This window comes from Sabethes cyaneus, chromosome 2, assembly GCF_943734655.1.
Source record: "Sabethes cyaneus chromosome 2, idSabCyanKW18_F2, whole genome shotgun sequence".
Lineage (NCBI taxonomy): Eukaryota > Metazoa > Arthropoda > Insecta > Diptera > Culicidae > Sabethes > Sabethes cyaneus.
Window position 1 is genome coordinate 88326493 of NC_071354.1, and position 21802 is coordinate 88348294.

General features: G+C 38.3%; 1 protein-coding gene across 2 annotated transcripts; it reads left to right on the forward strand.

The window, feature by feature from the left end:
- The first annotated feature begins 7246 nt into the window (after window positions 1–7246).
- Window positions 7247–19431, forward strand: LOC128734738 (uncharacterized). Of its 2 annotated transcripts, none has more exons than XM_053829070.1 (2): window positions 7247–7303; window positions 16870–19431. In XM_053829070.1, exons 1-2 carry the CDS (start codon window positions 7287–7289, stop codon window positions 18053–18055), a joined length of 1203 nt encoding a protein of 400 aa, XP_053685045.1. In that variant the 5' UTR covers window positions 7247–7286; the 3' UTR covers window positions 18056–19431. The 2 variants fall into 2 exon arrangements, with proteins under 2 accessions (XP_053685045.1, XP_053685046.1); XM_053829071.1 differs by having other exon boundaries at window positions 7251–7303; window positions 16873–19431.
- The last annotated feature ends 2371 nt before the right edge of the window (window positions 19432–21802 follow it).

Below are 21802 nucleotides of genomic sequence, written 5' to 3' on the forward strand. Positions count from 1 at the left end.
TTGCAGCGGGGATAATAATTCCATAGAACTCGAACAATAAAATTTTGTTCCAACCTTACCAAAGTCAATCAATCTGATTTATGCGTACTTTGACCAAAAGCCTTTCGGTGTGTTGGTGACCGACCAAATAAAATAAAACTTAAGGATCTTATGCAACATCGTGTATTATTAGAGTGATATTTACGAGACAAAATGGCGTAAAACCTAAATAAAGAGAGCGTAAAATGCATAGAATCTTCTGACGCAAAGGCAGATGAGTCAGAAATCAATCATAACTTGAAAACTTGTTTGAATTTTTTAAAGCTGTATTTTAATTTTTTTTATATAAAGTAATGATAAAAATTGTGCCTGATTAAAATATTTTTTGTTTTGACTAGAAGAACAATAGGTCAAATAGGTAAAGAACAACCAAATAATTTAAATCATTGCGTAAAAGGAAGAGTATGGACGGAATTAATGGTTGTTTTCTAATACCGATAGAAAAATACGCGGATTATTTCGGAATTAATGATTCTCAAGATAATAAAGTTGACATATTTTGTAGAATTTATTATACATTTCCAGTTGTACCTGTAGATCATATATTTAAGTTACATTACATTATATTTGTTACTGGCATAATAAGAATAAATACTTTGCAAAACTTAGGAGTCAAAAAGCCGGCGGGGCAGGGGATCAATCCTTTCAGAAAGCTTGAGAAAGAAGGTGTAATTTTAAAATTAGGAATATTTGAGTTACAAATTAGATTTATTTCGTGTTTGTTCTTAGACATTACACATTCTCTTGTTACTATCCTTGCCAACCGATTTTAACGCTACTTTGTATTGGAAATTTGACGTTGATAAAAAAAATGAGCACCGGATCCGGAAAGATGATTAAACACACAATGATTGTTTGAAGATATTGCTAAACACTCTTAACAGAAATATGATACAAATCAACATTCGTTTCATATAACCAACAATATCAATGTAGATGCAATTGTATAATCTATTCAGTATGAGTGTTTGGAGATCGGACCATCTGGCTTAAATTATTTCAGATATATGAAAAAATACTTTACATTGGTTGATTTCCACCTGCGAATATATTTTTAGCCAGTCATTATTTATATTAACGAAATTCGTCCCAGTTGATGATGGAGCTCGAGTATACGGCAAGAATTTTATTAAGTTATTTAATAAATCGTTTCTGAATCATATCATCAGCGATGACTTGATCAGATCGCTGATCAAAAAAAAGCAAAGTCATGGGCTTAAACCGTCATTAGACATTACCCTTCTTTATCGACAGACTTCGCAGCCGGCTGTTTTAGAGTACAGGAAAATTACGAGGCCAGTGTAACTATCCTACTGACTCTATCAAGCAAGCACCGTCTAACCGAGATTCGAACATGCGACGACTGGCTTGTTAGACCAGCATCGTACCTCGAAGCTAAGTAGGCGGTTGATCGCTGATCAACGTTCATATATTAAAATTTTTGATGGGCAGCTCAGAACTACTCAAACTTCAATGAACGTAGACAAAATTGAGGTCCTGAAAGAAAATAGCTGTGTTGCAAAAATGAGTAGGAAAGAAAATTTATGCTCAATTTCGTTACATTTCTTCTGACCGAACCGTTATTGCTAGGTTTATTTACTTTGCTCGATTGGTTCCAACAACAAAACAGTGATGCTAACAAAATTTGACATTTTATCTGTTAAAAGCAAAAACGTCTATTTTTACGACCGCTGCCCAAAACATGATATCAAGATCGTCATCGGGGATTTCAATGCTCAGGTCAGCCAGGAGGAGGAATACAAACCGATAATTGGAGGGTTCAGCGCACACCAGCGGACTAATGAAATGGGCCTAAGACTTATCGATTTTGCCGCCTCCAATAACATGGCCGTACGTAACACCTAACACCCTCTTCCAGCACAGAATCCTACACAAGTACACCTGCAGGTCACCAAATCACACAGAACAACCACGTTTTGATCGACGGTCGGCACTTTTCAGACATTATCGACGACAGATCCTATTGAAGCGCCAACGTTGACTCGGACCACTACGTAGTGATGGTTAAGATGCGCCCAAAACTATCCGTTGTGAACAACATTCGGTACCGACGCCAGCCTCGGTTGGATTTCGCGCAGTTGAAGTCGCCAAATGTCGCTGCAAACTACCCGCATTCACTCGAAGCTGCGCTGCCGGAAGAGGGCGAGGTGGACGGAGTCCCTCTCGAGCACTGTTGGAACACCATCAAATCAGCCATCAGCCAGTGTAGCGGAGAGCTCCATCGGGCATGTGGCCTGGAATCAGCGGAACGATTGGTTTGACGATGAATCTAGGAGGGTGATGGATGAGGAGAACACTAGCCGCTAGAAAAGTTAACCATTTGTATGCACCGGCTTATTGTTAGAATTTGGGATTGTAACTTACGACTAGCTCGGTCGGACTCTTGATTACAGGGTCGGCTACCCACCAATGTACTGGAGGAGACTCACTTCCCAGAAACTTACCTCGAATTATCAAGCAGACAAAACACCAAATATACATGCAAGACAGACATAGGGCTCAGTAAAGGAAAAAATTATACAAAGCAAATCATTTTAATACTTATATTTATACGCAATCGTGCATTATTTAAACGGTGCGGCCGACTGGAACCGTTGGGGCCCTGATGACAGGAACATGCAGACGTAGAGGGGGAGAGAGTGTGACGTACCTTAGCTAGAACGATAATGTAGATAGAGCTTCTAGGATCCTGACGGTCGCTCTACCCACGGCGCTCGTGAACGAAGTAGGGACTCATCGGTTCTGGCGTCGAAGAGCGGGGGCCGCTCAACCAGACCACCCCGGGCCTTCCCCTCCGAAACGTTCGTCCCTTCCGACGAACACGCGTGACTCGACGATGGCGTAACTCGTCGGCCACCAGCACCTCCTCTGCCACCGGTGACACGTGGTTAAAATAGCTTCTTATTCGGCCGAAACGAGATTTCCGTGATGGTTGCAGGTCCAAAGAAACCGACCGATGTCAGCCGCGTTGATGACAAAACCTTCCAGGATTCGGGCTTCCCCCAAAAATGTTTTCCGAGATGCTTCAATCCACACTTTGTGAGCGAACTCAAATGATGAAGTCACGATGGCGACTGAAGACGTGTTACAAAATTAATACGGTTTTCCTCTTGCTACCGCATACGTTCGTTAGCACTAGCCCGATCAGAAGAAGGCTATTCTTCCGGACGAAATATCACACGTGGACCGATCAACTACAATACCAAATCCTCCGTCGAAACCTTCTATGTAGGCCGTTTTTCCTTTCGTAACGGCTCAACTACCGCGGAATCGACTTTTGCGCGCGTCGATGGAACTTTTCACCGGTAGACTCGTATTAAAGAATAACTTGTTCGATTTTCCTTGAGAACAGGCAACAACGATCCTGCCTCTTGATCGGTCTAACCACGATTGATCCTTCCGCTCATCTGTCATCACTCTCAATCCACCTGTCACACTCTCCTTCTCTGTCGAACACCGGGCACAGTGGTGTTGCGTCGATTTCGCCTATATCTGAAACTGGCCGAAGAGATGTTAGTCGTTGTTTTCAGGGTTGAAGATTTTATTGCGGTTCTTTGCCGTCTTTTTTTTTGGTCTGTACAATTTTAATTTGTTTTTATGACTTCATGCACAGTCTAACATCATTTCCTTTAGCTGGGTGGTAAGTTTAAGGTTAGTACTTAACTTACTTAAATCTATTACAAATGTAATGAGCCACCAAAATTTGAACAAAAAGGAAACAAAAGTTAATAAACAAAGAACAAATTGGAATTTAAATTAATCAAAATAAACTAAATGCATGCCTTGAATGTCCATTCAATGCCTTGTTGCCGGCATCGACGGTAACAGGATACAGAGCAGCTACCGGAGGAGTGAAAAGATGGGGTTATCTGTGGGGTCTGGGATGGTCCGAGTCAACGTTAGCGCTTCGATAGGATCTGACGTCGATAATGTCTGAGAAGTGCCGACCGTCGATCTGAGATGGTGTACTTGTGTAGGCTTCTATCTGTACGATAACTTCGAAGACCAGTATTAATAAATTAATAAAATTAAATCTGCCCGATCTATAAGAAGAGCGACAAGTTGGACTGTGAGAACTATCGAGCGATCACCGTTCTCAATGCTATCCTAAATCATTTTCCGCCGACTATCGCCAATTGCGAACAGATCTGTGGCAACTTATTAAGCCGTCGAAGGTCGGTCTACCACGGGTCAAATATTTACACTGCGGCAGATCCTGCAAAAGGGCCGTGAATACAGAGTTCAAAGGATATTATCGGCAGAACATCTGTGGCAGTGGCTGAACAGTACACCAGACTGAAGCGCGAAGCGGCGTATTATCAGCGGAATTATCGTGCTAGGGTTTCACTAGCAATTGCAGTCAAACAGACTAAGTCCCCGTACAAAGTGCACCCTGTACAAGACGCTTATTACACCGATTGTCCTATACGGGCATGAAACACAGACAATGCTCGAGGAGGACGTGCGAGTGCTCGGAGTTTACGAACGACGAGTGCTAAGAACGATCTTCGAAGGCGTATGGAGAATGGAGTATGGAGGCGGAGGATGAACCATGAACTCGCACAGCTCTATGGCAAACCGAGTATCCAAAAGATGGCAAAAGCTGGAGTTATATGGCAAAAAAGGAGTTATATGGAGAAACCCTGTTCAACTGGCTTGGTCTTAGGATGGGAAGGCACTTAAGCAAGTAAGTAAGTAATAAAAGGAACAAGAGAACAGACGAAAACCGGGATCGAAAAAAAAGTCACGGGACAGGTAATGAGAAAAGACGAAACAGGAAAAAAGAGGAAAACCGGCCTGAAAACGAGGAAAAATTTGAAGAAAGAGACGAAAAAAAGAAGGACGAAGACAAAGCAGGACTCAGGAAAAGGGCGAAAACGGAACGGGACAAGAAGAGAAAAGTAACACTGGAAGAGATCCCCTTGGGTGTACAGTGTCCGGGCCCGCGACTTTCCCACCGTGCTTTGCCGTCTGTCACGATTTGGAGCCTTCTGCCCTTCTGTACGTATGCAGTCCCTCCCGTTTGTTGGCTCTCTGCACGAAAGACTTGGACAGATTCGGCTTTTTGGTCGCATCCCTGCATTGGGATTCTTCTTAAACGCTTTCACGACACACGGAAAAAACAAAAGACAAAAAAGGCAAACCAGAGGAATGGGAAAAAGGGTACCAAAAACAGAATAAACATGTAACATGTAAACATAACATAAAAAAATTCGAAAAAGCTGGGCTTCAAAAAGAAGAAAACCAAAATAGACGAAGATGAAAGAACGAGAAGCAAAAGAAATACAAAAGAATTGGAAAAAGATGAAAACTGGAAATAAAAAAAGGGAAAAGTAGAAGAGAAAGAAACGGAAAATAACGAAAAAAAAGTGAAAAACATAAGCAAAAACAGTACTAAAAATAAGAAAAAATGGGACAGGAAACGATGGAAAACGTAACAATAAAACAAGAAATACGCGGCAGAAAAAAAGGAAAACAAGAGTAAAGGAGGAGGAAACGGAAGGAAACCAAAGAAACGGTACAGAAAAGCAGATAAAGCGGAACAGAAAGGGAATAAACGGGACAGAAAAGAGAAAAAACGGAACAGAAAAGACGTAAAACGTGTAAGAGAATAAGACGGCAAATGTCAGGTTCGGATTGAGTAAAGTTCTGTGTTTGTTTTAGTGCCCATGTCCGGTGACCAAGTAAAATTTCCAGTTCAAATTGGTCCAAATTCTATTCTAATGTAATGTAATGTCCAATGTCAAGTTCAATTGCATATCTGATTTTAAACCCAATTTGAAGTCTATTTTCAAATATAATTCAAAGTCTTATCTCAAGTTCAATTTAGGTCCAATTTTAAACAATCTTATTTCTATATTACATAACATCAACATTATGTGTTGTTAGGTGTGCGTAAATATTTTTTTAACTGGTTGTACCTCAATTTGAATTTCAGTGAGACATTTCCAACAACAGGTAGCTTTCGGACACTGCTGAACACCGGCTCTCAACCGTTTCCAAGTAGAACGCAAAAAAATCGAGTTTGCTTGTTCGATTCGTCAGCAACATACATTCTTACATGCTTTCTTCGATGTAGACACACATGTTGGTCTCGACGTCTTATTGGTACCACTTGCTGCAAGTCAGACACCGTCCGGTGCATATACATGCAAGTACCGCAGACTGCATTTCCTTTATATGTCGTCGTGGCATGTACCATAATCGAAGGGCAACATAATAGGGTAAAACAAGTTTATGTAAACAAATTGGGACAGTCTTTGGAATGCGCGTAGAACCGTTTACTTTGCATGCTGTGGTTTATGATAAAATGTGAAACACAGAGAAACAGTATCAAATGTGTCGCTCAACTCATTATACATTTTTAACATACATTTTTATAGCACTTTTTGAATATTTAAGGATATTTTTTCTTAGTGTGGGTTCATCACTGCGACCAGTACTATTGATCTATTTTGATATTGGCCGTGTTTTTGCTGTTTTATTACTGAATATATTACTTTGCAGACATTTATCTGTGTATTAAGTTAATGTACAATCCTCATGGGTTTTGTCAACCTGAATGTTGAGTATTTATTTTTATGTACCTAAGTTAAAAATGAGGACGAACAAATCAAATTAAATTTTCTAACAATTTCTAAAATTAACCAAACTTTAATGCTCGACGTCAAGCAACATCTTCAATACAAATCGTTTATATTCTATCGCTGCGTTTCGTAGATTTTCCTTTGCGGGTCTCTAACTTTGACTGTATCTATGAAACATTGTTTGTATAAACGCGCAGCCGCGTTTGTTGCTTGCTGTATTCCACAAATATATACGCTTCCTATAATATTGCATCTGTAGATCATAAAATCAATTCGCCGGTCACATACACCAGTTTACTGTTATATACCGCGCAACCATAATATAGGAATGTTACTCATTTTTGTGACTGATAAAATGACTAATTTTTGTGACTGATAATAGCTGATAAATTCGTATTGTGCCGGCTATTATTAGGTACAGAATCAGTATCATTGAAATTAACAAATGCGCAGACTAATAGCACATTTAAAATATATACTTTTCTAATGTAATTGAATACGTCTTTTTTCTGATAACTGAGCACCCCTATTCCGTACATAATTACTTGTACTGACCCGCTGACGAAACTGTACCAGCGTTAGTAGTCGGTAGCCAAGTGTTCTACTGTACACTCCAGTATTGCAAAGTTTACTAGGAAAATGGTTTTCAGTGGCAAGTAAGTCAGTTCTTTGATATTTATTCCAATAGCTGCTCATAATTGTCAGTATGAAGTATTTCGAATCCTTATCAGAACAATTCGTCGTTCATTATAAGTAGTGTACAGTTCGGAGAAAAATGGCCAACCATCCCACTCCATGTTAATTTTGTGGGTGGGATGGGTGTGTGATACTGGTTTGTCTCATTTGGCGATGACGCGATAAAATCGTCCGTCGTGACATACCGGGAGCGACACAATTTTCATTAGTGACAACAGGCCACAGTTTTGACTACTTGAACAGTGTGAGCATAGTGCAAACATGGTGCCAATTAGAATGGAATCACGACACGGAAAGATTTAGCAGCAATTTCACGGGTCATTGAAACCGCTCCGCTGCTGGGTGGAGTGCAGCGAATTTATCGATTGTGACTCCCTCCCGTTTTCTCCGAGCATGGAATATGCGTGCAGACGATGAAAATTTTAAGATACTGCTAGGGCTCTGGAAAAATGGCATGACTTAGCTGAAGAAGAAAAAAATCAACCCGATGAATGAACATAGTTTGTTGTGGTGACCTCATTTCCAATGGAATGCCAAATAAGCTGCATCCGTCTGATCGTAAATCAACACTTGTAGAGTTTTCACCGGGTTCTAGCCGTCTAATGTTACATCGGTGTAGCGTGGGGGTTTTGTACAAGCCAAGTTTGTTTACGTTGTTGTGCTTAATCATATCGTTCCTGACTTTTCATTCATCGGAATGGATTTATTTGGTAAACAAGTTCCATTTTTAATATGGGTTGGTTCTGATGCTCGAAAATGTATATTCAGATTCATACAACTTAAATCAATCAATATTACGGTCCAAACTTGTTTGATTCGAAGCAAAAAAAAATATTTTCGTTCAACTCATGGATCACCGGAGGTAAAATAAGCGCAAACTAGTTCTGAAAATCTCAGTAAGATCTCAAATATATGAGCAGAGAGAAAATATAGTGCTGTGCCTAGCAAATGATTGATTTTTTTTCATGGCGAAAATATAACCACCAAACTATTGAAATTCTAGACATTAGCTAATCGAAAATGTCTAACCGCTTCTGCATCGACCTTAAATTCAGACAAAAATCGTATTGACCATCATGTGAGCTGTACTTTGTATGCGAATCAGGCATGTGACAATGCACATCAAAGCTAGATATAAATCAGTATCGCTAAATGTTAACTTTTATCACCGCCTGCACTTTGTATATGTGCGATGCCAGTGCTAGATTTGAGCTGTGATACTGTCGGCGCGTCGTGAATGGTGTTAATAGAATGATTAAATAATGACATATGTATAACACTAACAATTCTCTTCGACGTGAATTGCGTGGGATAATTGCAAGCATTAGCGTAAAATGGTACATTGCATTCTGGCTGGATTGTGCTTCTTAACTGTGCTCATAGTGGATGCACAGTGCTAGTACAGACATAATATATTTCACTTAGTTTCCATTTTTCAACCAACCTTAAACGCTTGAATATTTCGCAAACCAGTAAGAGAATCTACTTATAAATCATTTAGTGACACTCTTTCAACAACGTGCACAATTTAAGCGAAAGTTTGTTTATTGTAGTACACTTTAGTAATAACCACAAAGTACTTCTATCGAATTAAAGAGAATAATCCAAATGTAAATTAAAAATAGATTTTACAGCTTTTTGTTATAACGTATAATGCAGCAATCATATAGAACACATTCAGCATTCTTGTACTGATAATGAATTAAAATGCAATCAAAGTTCATATTGCAAGCTGTAATCAGACCCGCGCATTTAAATTCATTTTCGTAGAACCGATTACAGTTTACAATACTGTTGAAATATAGGTATTGCTTTAGCACTTGCATTTATGGCGGCTTAAACCTAGTGCCCAATTGCTGCTACAATGAGTGCTCTCTCTGATAATAATAGGGTGGTGCATTATAGCGCTGTACAGTGGCCCCGAATCGCAAAAACATTTGCATAAAAATGTGTAATTTTGCAAGAGTGGTGTCTTTGGAGAAGTTTAATAATAAAATAAAGCATCCTATTTGCTTAAAATAGCGCATCTTTTTACAATATTAGTGTGACCATCAATTATTCCATTAGGGTGATGGAAACTTTTGTTTTTTTTTAAATGCTACAAAAAAAAATTCTTCAGAAATATTGTAGAACATACTGAAATGAGAAACTCTGCTGATTATAGTAACTATCTATCGCTTACTGGTTGCGAAATACATATAATGATTTGTTGAAAAATGGCATTTAAAAATCAATTCTATTCGATTCTATTCAACTTCGCCCACGATGTTTTATTGCTTTCAAATACAAGGTTAATCAGTTTATTAAACTTTTCATTCCTCTGAACTATTCTTGGCTAGGTTGCATATTTAATGAGCATTATTAATGATATTAAAAAAAATAATTTCCACTATACATTTTTTTCAATTTCTCGCTACTTAGAGCAAATCAAATTATTTTTAGAGGAAAACACTACATTTGTCTACAAAAAAAACAAAAATTTCCATCAGAAAATTACGAAGCAACCTCGGAAAAAATCTATTGAAAAGCGTGTTACTTTTTGATAGAATTCTTTGTAACTCGCTAAAACAAAGAGATAAAACTGCATTTAATAAAATAATTTCTATAACTTTTCTGGCGACATTACTTTTGAAAACAATTAAAGAAACAACAATGTGTATCTCGTTAACGAGTGAAAATGCCAAAATCGCAATAGTTTTTTATAACGTACAAAAGCGTAATTTGTCAAAAGTTGTGTTTATCAATAAAATATAGCACATCTTTTTACACTATTGGAGTAACCGTGCATTCACCTATTAGGATGAAACATACTTTGTTTTTTGTCACACGTCAAAAAAATTTCTTTAGGAAAGTCGTACAACATTTTAAAATAGGCAACATTGCTGCATATAGTAACTATATCTGTCTGTCTCTTACTGCAATTTACGAACGGTATTTGTTTACTGGCTTAAAGAATTTACTTACAACATATAGTAGTCATTGGGCGCGCAACTTTTGGTCAAACAAAAATAATAGGACACCATACGAACCGTTGCTTTTCAAGAGATGGCGCTTTTCTATTGGTAGTAAAATCAAAATTTCTCACTTTTTTATGTTTACCTACCTACCTGAAAAACAATCACTAATCATATTTTATTTGTGGTACAGTTACTCTGTTATACTTAATTTTCATGACTTTTGCCTAATTTTGATAAAAACCAAATATTTCCTTTACCCCTCCATAGCATCTTGCTACCAGTCATACGAGAGCCCTGAAAACCCAAAACCCTATAAAGATACATTTATAGCGCTTTATGAAAAGCCTGGCCGAGAACCAGATGCTGATATGTTTGCAACATTTTAATTCGAAAAAATAAAATTTCGCAACATGAACGCAATAAATAAAAACAATGTTTACCAACTATTTATTGGTTCGGGTGTCAAACGTTATATTGCGATTAGCGATAAACACAAAAAAAAACTGAGATGTATGAGAGAGTAAGGTTGTTGTGTTCAGTAAATTTCTTGTCGCGCAAAATTCAGCTATTACGGAAATGCACAATATGCGTTACGAAGTAACGACATCTGTTGTATTCAACTGGGAAACATTGATAGTTTCAGACATACTCTCAGGCATGGCGCATGATGAAACATTTGCGCCAACTTCTGTTATTTATTATCAGAAACTAGAGGCGGTGTCCTAATAGGCAGCATTTTGTGGTTTCTTTCAGAATGTGTAATCTTTCTTATTGAAGATACAAACTCCATGGAAATATTTCGCTCAAAGGCATTAGCATGAAATTTTGCACTCATTTTCACTCGATCTATTTCAAATACATTCGTAGGAATCTACGTCAGTTGCAGAAGTGAATCGATTTTTTCGTAAACAAAATTTCACTTTTTTAAATTTAGTGAAAATTTGTATTTTTTGTTAAATATTCTACCTTTTACAATCATTGTCAATAATGGAAGAAGAGGTAGCCGAGAAATAGAAAGCAAAGGGATGAAAAATAGCCAACAAACAAAAGAAACTCACTAAAACTGCGACTGAACTGAACTGAACTAATTACCCGCCATGGTGGTAAGGTGTTCGGCCAAGTTTCCATGCCGGCTGCAGATATTTGTAAACATTATTCGTTGTCGATAATTTCATACCCCATTTTCCCATGAAACACTGTAATCTAGCTGTCTTGAAAGATATTTTTTAAATTTCGATACATATAAAAAAACATTTAACAGAAAAATAGTAGCAATCAGTCTAGTAACTGTCAACCACTTCCATTGCTGTGATATCGCGATGAATTACTTGCGGCCAGCATCGCTATTAATAATGATGAAACCTATCAAATGTTGCGTAATCAAATTCGAATATGGAAGCTGCAATTCAACTACAATTTTTAACATATTTTAGGAGCAGCGTCGCAATAATGTATTGAATCACCAACCGTTCATCTTAAAACAAAAGAATTGCTTCGTCTCTTTTGTATATATTTTCAAAGTCGTGAGAGAATGATAGGGAAAAGTGATGAGGGTAGGCGGGGCAAAACCGCCCACTTAAGCAAAACCACCTGTGTAAAAAAAAGTTGTAGCTCAATTTCTCATTTATCTGCTTTAAATGAACAATTGATCTATTACCTACATGTTAAAACTAAAAACATAAATATCTGTAATGATTTTCTATTTTTTTATTGCGATTTAAAAATACGTCCAAAAAAATAGGTTATTTTTTCCATGCGAGGTGAAACACGCCCACTAATGGGGTAAAACCGCCATAGCGTATAACTTTAACAATATTCAACCGATTTGAACGAAACTGGTGGCATTGGATTCGTGAATTTATTTAATTTAAGCAAATTAAATCAGTTTGACATCAAACAATACATGGTTCCCCGAGATTCGCAATTTCGAAAGAGTGTCCGGCAACCACTCGTATTGGAAGAATATCAGTAATATAGGTACCAACAGTCTTGAAATTGATATCGTGTAGTTTCCTTAGACAACAAGATGGATCGGGTTAGGTATCCTGGAGTCAATCTTTAAGGACTAGAGAGAAGATAAAATATAACAATATGGGTATTAAAGTTCCTGCAATTGATCCGGTAAGTCATTTTTTGACATTTCAAATTGTTCTGATTGATAAAAACAGATACATATTATTTTTGCATTGCTAAGAAAATTTGCTATATTTTCATAAAAAAAATTTTATTCTATGATATTTGTTCCAAGAGGGAGGAATTATTGAAAAAAGCTATATCCGAGAAAACAAAGAAATGTCCATAGCGCCCGCAGGGAAAATTGGCGATTTAGATTTTTTCAAACAGTCTACCAGCTACAAGTTAAGCACATTTACATTGTTTTATGTAAATTTGTGATTCTTTGGTCCAAACTATGCAATTATTTTAAAAATCTCCTTATCGCACTAGCATTATGAACGACGGTTTTGCACTGTTCGTTGTTGGCGGTTTTACCCCAAATGACCGATTTACACATTTCACTATTTATTTCAACAAAACTGTATGAACAGGCACCTAATCTAGGTACTGTCGGATGAAGACAGAATCAAAGATGCGATATGGGTTGGATTTACTAAAAGTTTTAACGTTTTGAATAAAATAAACCCTAAGTACTGCGGGAAAAAAGTTACCTGTTTTTATTTTTTTCTCCGATAGTTTATACGATATTGCTGTACAAGGTATTGTAAAATATTGCGTACGCATTCAGTAATCAGGGCCCTGTAAAACCATGGTGGACGGCTTTACCCCGGCGGGCGTTATTACCCCGTTTACCCTTACGAAAAAAACGAAAATGAAAGTGACAGGCTGTGAGAAATCGAAGAAATCTGAAAGTTTTATAGAATGGAAATGTCGTTTTGGGCAATGTTGCAGAAAATTGAGATTATTTTACCATCATTTTCAGTTAAAAACAAGGATGAAAATGATTCTTTTCAACACTGGTTTAATCCAATTTTTTTTTAAATTCGCATTGTCTGTGTGCCTTACTGTTCGAAATAGGAATGTTTTAACTTCATGCAGCATTAGACCCGCGCTACGTTACGTCGATTCGGTACCACACGGGCTAGGACGTTCTCCGCTACGTTGCAATAACGAGCAAAGTAAGGCACACAATGCAAACATCCCTTATTGCCACTGCCGGCTACAAACTCCTCCACATACAAGTATTTGAGCCGAAAAGTTGGCCAAAAGTATTGTTAATAATTTTGATTAGAGTAAACAAGCGGTAATGAGTGAAAAATAGTATCATTAGTTGAAGTAATTTTTTATGGAATTATGTTTGTATCTACCAGGTAGTATAACACAACTTTTCTGATATTGCTTTTACTGTAGTTGAAAACTGGAAACTTTTTTAGAAATTGTGTGAATTAAAGGAGAGATATATATGAGAGAGAGGTGTGCGGAGAAAGAGAGAGAGAGAGAGAGAGAGAGAGAGAGAGAGAGAGAGGTGTGCGGAGAAAGAGAGAGAGAGAGAGAGAGAGAGGTGAGATTTTAAACACTTGCCTTCGTTTTCCTGTGCATGCTTCTCTCTCGGTCTATTATCGAATCCCTTCGACATTGGCGTAGCTAGAGGGGGTGCCTAGGGTACCAGGCCCCCTCCAGAATTCTGCAGGTCCCCTCCAGAAATGTTGCTTATTGGAATTGGAAACCGGGAAAAAACTCAGTGTATCCAGCTTTTTACGAGCCATAATGGCGGACGTGTTCGTAATATTTGAACAGCATTTTTGACAGTTCCCTAGTACATCGCACGTTTTCTTTCCGCGCGTTCACAGTAAAACTAAAGGAATACACGGAAAGAACACGTACGATGTATTAGGGAAATGTCAAAAATGCTGTTTAAATATTACGAACACGTCCGCCATTATGGCTCGTGAAAAGCTGGATATGTTCCCGCTGTATAGAAATTTTCTTTTTCACTAGGCATCGCAAAAGCGTAGTTGTCGCCGTTGTCAGTAGCTTAGTAACCACCCCGGCTCATGCTGTTTCAAGCGTTCGTCTCCATTCAACTACATCTTGGGCCACTCGTCGCAAATTTCCCAGTCACAGAAGTCGCAAACCACTTTCGACCTGGTCGAGCCATCTTGCACGTTGAGCCTCCCTGTTCCTGATGCTGGTGCAGATGTTAAAGAGAACTGTTTTCGTCACACTGTGGCTTACTGACTTTCGCCAGATGACTATGGCAATCTCTCCAAACAGTGCTTTTAGTTCATCGCCATTAACAGTTACCGTCCGCGAGAGGCACGCGTTTGTTTCCTTTGAGTATTTGGTCTTGGCCGCATTTATGTTTAGAACACTCGAGCTAGATTGCGATTTCGTCGGATCACCCCTTCAAGTGCGATGTTGAATAGCATGCAAAATAAGCCGTCACCTTGTCCCAACTTTCGCCGCGTCTCAAAGTAACTCGAAAGTATTCACGAGATGCACACGAAACATAACACTCTCTCCAATGTAGCTCTGCTCAGTTGCGTCAGGTTACTCGGAAAACCGTGTTCGTGCATTATCTGCCATAGCTGGTCTCGATCGACTGTATCGTATGTTGCTTTCAAATCAATAACGATGTGATGCGCAGACAGGCTGTACTCCTTATATTCCTGGTAATTGTGCGGACCCTCATCAAACCCGCCTGGTATTTCCCTACAAAACCTTGTCCTATCGGTGACAGCCAGAGTAACAAGATCATAATCAAAGATTTTTTGGAAGGCACCCCCTAGGCCCCCTCCAGGGAAATTTTCTAGCTACGCCAATGCCCTTCGATGGGTGACCCTCCGGAAATTATCACAGGAAAGTCTAATCCAGATCCAGCATATACTTATTCTTCTTGCAAAACAGGCCTTTTGACTGCTAACAAGCTTATCGAATGAATTGCGTAAAGAAGAGACTCAAAGCATGCGCAAATTTGATAGAAATTAAAGACATTTGGCGAATTTTTCTTTTAATAGGGTTTATTTTTAATTCCTGTCGTAGTAAGGAAAGCCACTTGAATTTTCATCATTTCCTAGGTAGATTTAATGAATACTCCAAAAGTTCTGCTGCTGATTTGACTCAAACACACTTATCTTCCGATCCGTGCCCTTTGATTTCACTAAAAAGCGATTATTAAAGCATTTTTTTCAGATTACGCAACTGACTTTATATCTTAAATTCGTCGTACCGTTTTAAAATCCGTCCATAAAAATTTTTCATCGTCCGAACTAAAAATCACAATAATGTTTATGAAGCTAGCGCGCATGTATTTGTGTAGGACGGCATGACAAATGTTATTCTGCAAAATTTCTGCAGGTCAGGCAAGTTTTCCCGGCTGCAGAATAACGACAATGCGTTGCGTGAGCCATTTTCATTTTATGAATGACGGAAATTGAAACGATTAGTCGACATTTTCTTTTTCGTCGCACGAAAAAACGCAAGAAATTTCACTCACAACGCTCTTCCTGAGACTCTAAGCTATCAAATGGCATCAAAGATTGAGATGAGAAAAGGTGAGAACATAAACAAATATCACTTTAAAGTAGCAACATATTTGTGCTAATTTGCTATAATAAATACTACTCGCTTGTGATCATTATATTCATTGAAATCTAAAGTCTATATCAACAAATAATTGTAAAATCTTTGAGTTTCAAAAGCCTTTTTACAGCTGATCGATAGGATATATATAGCCTTAGAAATGTGAAAGGCACATCCTTACCTACATGAGCGAAAATATGTGCCCCATTTTTACTCGAAGTTTGACAGCTCTATGCAAGATGTAAACAAAACAAATGATGTCAAAATTAACGTTACATTGTGTGATAGGTATCTGGGAAGACAGCAAGGTTTAATTGGAGGGGATTGAACGAGTTTCAACTTTCCTCATTTTAGACAGCTTTTTGGTCCAAATACTCCTCTGTGTGCTGTCAAAACATTCCAGTTTCGACCACTAGAAGCGCTGCAGTAAAATAAACAGAGCGTCCGGATATTAAATGAACCGAGCTTTAGTGGTTCTTTGACGGTAGAGTTCTCCCAGGAGCCGCTTCTCTCTGCCGGTTTTGTTGGTCTTCGTTACACCAATTTCTCACCTAATCTCTTGTAAATTAGGAACTGAAATGCTACTATGGTTTGTGGCTCGTGGAAACCAGATTTTCAAATAGATGGTAGAATAATACATAAATGAGTAGTGTATGAGTGCAAAGCACTGACTGATTCGGGTTATCAGGTTATTAACTATCTGATTCGTGATTGATTGTATGATGCACTATTGTTTGTAAAACTAACTTGACGTACTAGTAAAAGTATTTTCAAAAAAATATGCATTACTAATAATTTGCAACATAGCTTCAACACTGCAATGAAATTGAATAATCGACCAATTAAACATGAGCTCCTCAGAATCTTTTCTCCAAATTTCCGGCAGTTTTCTTTCTTGGTTGGCTATCATTTAATCTTATGATAAGAATTTCTCTTATAATAAGAATCTAATTATTAAATGGCGATCCATACTGACTATTATAACATCTATGATAACAATAACTATAGTTTGTAACTTGTTAAAATTTCAGCAGAATGGCAGCATTAACACGCCTCGTCATTGTGCTGTTCGTGATTTCTTCACTCGAGCGGACCATTGCAGAAACTTACGAGTGTACCGTTGGAAACTACGGCTCCGACAAACAGCAGCACTGCATCTTCCGCAATGTTCGGTATAACCAAAATTCCACTAATATCGTGTTCAAAGCACCCAATAGTGACAAACAACCGAGGATTGTTTTCGAAGATTCAAAAATGGATCATTTACCCAAGGAATTCCTAGAAACCTTTGGCAAAGATTTGAAGGTGCTGATTGTGTCTAAATGTGAGCTTAGATCTGTAGTGATAACCCATGCATTAGAGGAACTGCATGCAATTGATAACTATATCACTAAAGTGATTGTGCACCAAACTCCTCAAAGTTCTCCCTTGAAAGAGATTCACTTACAATCAAACCGTTTGAAAGATATTTCGAATATTACGAAAAGCTGCAAGAATGCTCGAATTGTTGACTTGAGCCGAAACCAGGAGTTAGCGGATCAGGACACATTCGATCTTTCGATGTTCAATGGGTTCAACCAGTTGGAATATCTACTATTAGCTGATATTGGAGCTTTCTATCTGGATAATACGAAAAATGCGGTTCTGCCGGCTTTAACACTGCTTGATTTGTCGATGAATAATCTGCTGCCAAGTGATCTTCGGTTGGATCGTTTAGATGGTTTTGAAAAGCTGGAAGTATTGAGATTAAATGACAATAACATGGCACAGTTGGATTACGCATTACTCACTGGTATGAAGTCATTGAAGACGGTGTATCTAGAAGGCAACTCATTTGACTGCTCTTATCTGAAAACAATGGTCAAGTTCCTGAATGAAAATAACATCGTCACTCCAGTTGCTCGTCCGGCGAATAATTGTGACACTGGATTCATGGTCGAACACGAAATGTGTTGTAAATCGGCACAATTGTCCCACATTCCTAAACCAAGTCCCACCCGTCCACTAGTTCCAGCTCAAGCCAATCCAGCTCCTGCCAATCCAGCCGCACCAAATACTCCTATACTCAACGAGGTCGAAACTAAACCAATAGACGTCGTTAACGACAACACGCCCGTTATGAGTGAAACACACCCCGATAATGGAGTTACTAATTTACGCGTAAATTTGTTATTCATATTAACAGGTGCGATTGTGGCTCTCGTGTCACGTGATTAAAATCACTTTAGAAGCCTGAAAAATATCACATCTCTGGTTCTGGCGAAAATCAATCGCAAATTAACAATAGAGTTTAAGCATTTTCGCTGCACTTCTGAAGATTCCAGAAGAAATAAAATTAAACCTGTGAACTGTACGCACCTAGATTGTAAGAGCAAAACGACACTGATGCCTACAAGGATAAGTAAATACCAAAAAAAGTAAAAGATACTGTTAATGTGATAGAACACCCCAAGTAAATAATTTCTTGCGACTGCTAGCAGAAAAGCAGAAATTTTTGTGAAAATTCGCTTGCCTCATCACCGTCAGGGTAGCAAACCATTGCAGAAGGTGCCCCACCAAATCAGATGCTTCGCCCAGCAGGTAAACACTTTTTTACTTTTTTACTAGGATAGTCGGAAGTGCTCTTAAGTATTAAGGACTGAAGGAATCTCAGCGTAAAACGCTGTTTGGATGAATTTAGCCTTATTGATCGAGCCGAGCTTTTCGTTTTATCTAAGACGCGTATGCATTTGAATCCACATCGAGACGACCGACGCAGGGCGTGTTTATGTTTTGTTAATTTCGATAAGGAAAGAGAGTGTTATAATTAGATAAAGAACAGATACGACCAGAAATGTAGAGAGAAGTCCTTCAACGTGATGGGAAACGTCAACCAACGAATCCGGTGTGATACAAGTGAAAAGAGAAATACCAATAAACTAAAACAGTAATCAAATAATTACATTAGGAAACCATGAGGAGTTTTGGCTGCTAGACAGATCGGTGCTGCGTGCCTATTTTTTTTGTATCGAGGGAAATCAGATCTGTTTTACATGTTATCGTACTCGAAGTTGAGTGCGGTGTAGGAATCTAACATAATGTATGATTGACCATTGAATATATCAATATTAAAACAGAATGCGTTCTTTTGCATTGTATGAACAAATGTAGTTTTAAAAAACGGTGGTGTAATTTCGAACTCCATCTTTGGTACTGTAAAAATAATTCAGCTTTCCGTCTCTTTGATTAAATCGAGTGTTCCATACTAGACACGTTTTCACGATATTCATATTTCATCAAAAGATTGAACAATAGAAAATACTATTACAAATGCATTAAAAATGTATCAGATTACATTAAATCTAGATTTTACACCACATCTTCTAGTTAAGATAATGTCAAATTGTATTTGTAATGCAATTCTATTTTCTTATTAAAGAATATTACTTGGAAAAAATCATTTTAATTACTGTTTGCTCATATAAAACTTATTTTTTGAATATTAATTATTTCGTGTGTCATTATTTAAAAAGTATATTTTAAGTAATGAATAAATATTTAAAAATAAAGATTCAACTCTTTCATATTTTTTTCTACGTATTCAGTAACTCTGTAATCACCAAACAAAATTCAAGAAACTTGATATCGCAATATACTAATTATAAATATAAGTTAGTATATCTTGAAGGAAGCTAATCCTGGAAAACTGATTCAAATCGCCAAGGCTAACGATATGCATTTCCTAACTCCCGTGTTTTCCGGCTCTAAGTAGTAATATAGTTTGTAATAATACCTTCTAGTCAACTTAGCCATACGAACTGTATCGATCCACCTCGATGGAGTCATAGAGTCGTTTAACTGTACAAGAACACAGAAAGACACACAACTATAAGAGTAATGCAATAGATCATTTCGTACGTAACGCAATTCGTCCGTAGAAAGAAAAAAAAACAAATGACAGCATTTTAACCATTGATTTATGCTACATATGGTAGAGTTATTCAAAGCCGTTTGGCATTCTGATAAGATCGAGTAATGATTCCACGATTGTAGAGTAGCAGAGACATTAGAGAGCAACTACTTTGATGGGTGTTAGAAGCCATAGTTCGTTGTTCGGCTTTAAGAGACTAGGACCATAAAGCTACCATGTAATATGTTAGGAGTGAGATTCGTTTCTGAATGAATTTTGTTAACAGAGTACGATCGAACATAGTGCGTGACGAACACAGATATTTGCTTAAACGTAATCACGAATTCAGCTATCACTCTTTGTCTGCAAATTCAAGTCGCCAAATTTTACTAGTTTTAGCATGGAATGAAAAAAAAAACAACAAAATAAAATTTTTGCTAACAGAAACTAAACTATTTAAAATATTCAATAGATGGCAAAAGAACCCTATGACCGTATTGTTTTGGTTTGACGAAAACAAACGTTTTGCAAACAAGTCCAATATGCGCGAATTCTGAACATCCAGATTGTAGAAAAGGAAATTGACTCGACAGTATCAACTAAAATGGTCTATTTTGAGTGCTGGAGAGAGATAAGTTGCATAATATGCTCATATTATGAGCTATATTGCCAAAGCTGCTGAGCAAGAAGAAACGTATCAAGTTTTTTTGCTTTTTTCAATTTGCCCGGTTAACTTAACCGTCAATTGTGTCCCTTGACTTAAAAGAATAAGATGGCTACTTTCTTGCTTTTGAATCATTTCTAACGCTAGCAATTTGAAATTCCTTAGCTGGTAACACCTAATGCATGCAAGAGCATGCTTCACTCTTCTTGCATTTTGCACCGATCCTCATCAAGCAATGAAGGCATTCAGTATCCTAAAAAGTTCCTGGCCTTCCGTGCACGGACCAGGTTTCAAGGTCCCAAGGTCCAAATCAGCATCTTTGAAGCGACGGATCCAATCAAGGCACGTTATCTCACTTCGAGCTTCCCGCAAATCAAGAATATTTGGCATAAAATCAGACATTTTCTAAAATGTCCAACAAAAGTATATGATGCATTAACAAGTTCATTAATATTTAAAAACAATAGCTGAAACAGCCTCCCAGTTGGTTCCGAGGTATGACGCTGGCCTAATAAGCCAGTCGTCGTATGTTCGAATCTCGACTGGGAGAGGCTGTTAGAGTCAATAGGATCGTAGCAACTGGCCCTGCAATTGTCCTGTACTCTAACAGCTGGCTGCGAAGTCTGTCGTATAAAAAAAACAGAAGGTCAAGTTTCGATAACGGAAGGTAGCACCTAGGTTTTGCGTTGCTTCAGCTGAAATAGCAGCCAAATGTACTTATTCCAACAATTATTCGTAAATACAGACCTTCTTACTTACTTACATACTTAGGTGGCTTGCCGTCCTAAGACAAAGCCTGTTGAACAAAATTTCTCTATGTAACTCGGTTGAGGGCTACCGCTCTCCAATTCCTCGGACACCGAGTACTCTCCGCCAGATCTCGCTCCACTTGGTCTAACCATCTTGCTCGCTGCGCTCCTGGTCGTCTTGTTCCTACCGGATTGGAGGCGAACACCATCTTTGCAGGGCAGTTGTCCGGCATTCTTGCAACATCCGTCCTATCGCATGGCCTATCGCATCCGTCCAGCTTTAGCCACCTTCTGGATACTGGGTTCGCCATAGAGCTGTGCGAGTTCATGGTTCATCCTCCGCCTCCATACTCCGTTCTTCTGTACGCCGCCGAAGATCGTTCTTAGCACTCGTCGTTCGAAAACTCCGAGCACTCGCAGGTCCTCCTCGAGCATTGTTCATGTTTCATGCCCGTAGAGAACAACCGGTCTAATAAGCGTCTTGTACAGGGTGCACTTTGTACGGGGACTTAGTCTGCTCGACCGCAATTGCTTGTGGAGCCCATAGTAAGCACGACTTCCGCTGATAATACGCCTCCGAATCTCACGGCTGGTATCATTGTCCGCCGTTATCAGTGAGCCAAGGTAGACAAATTCATCAACTACCTCAAACTCATCGCCGT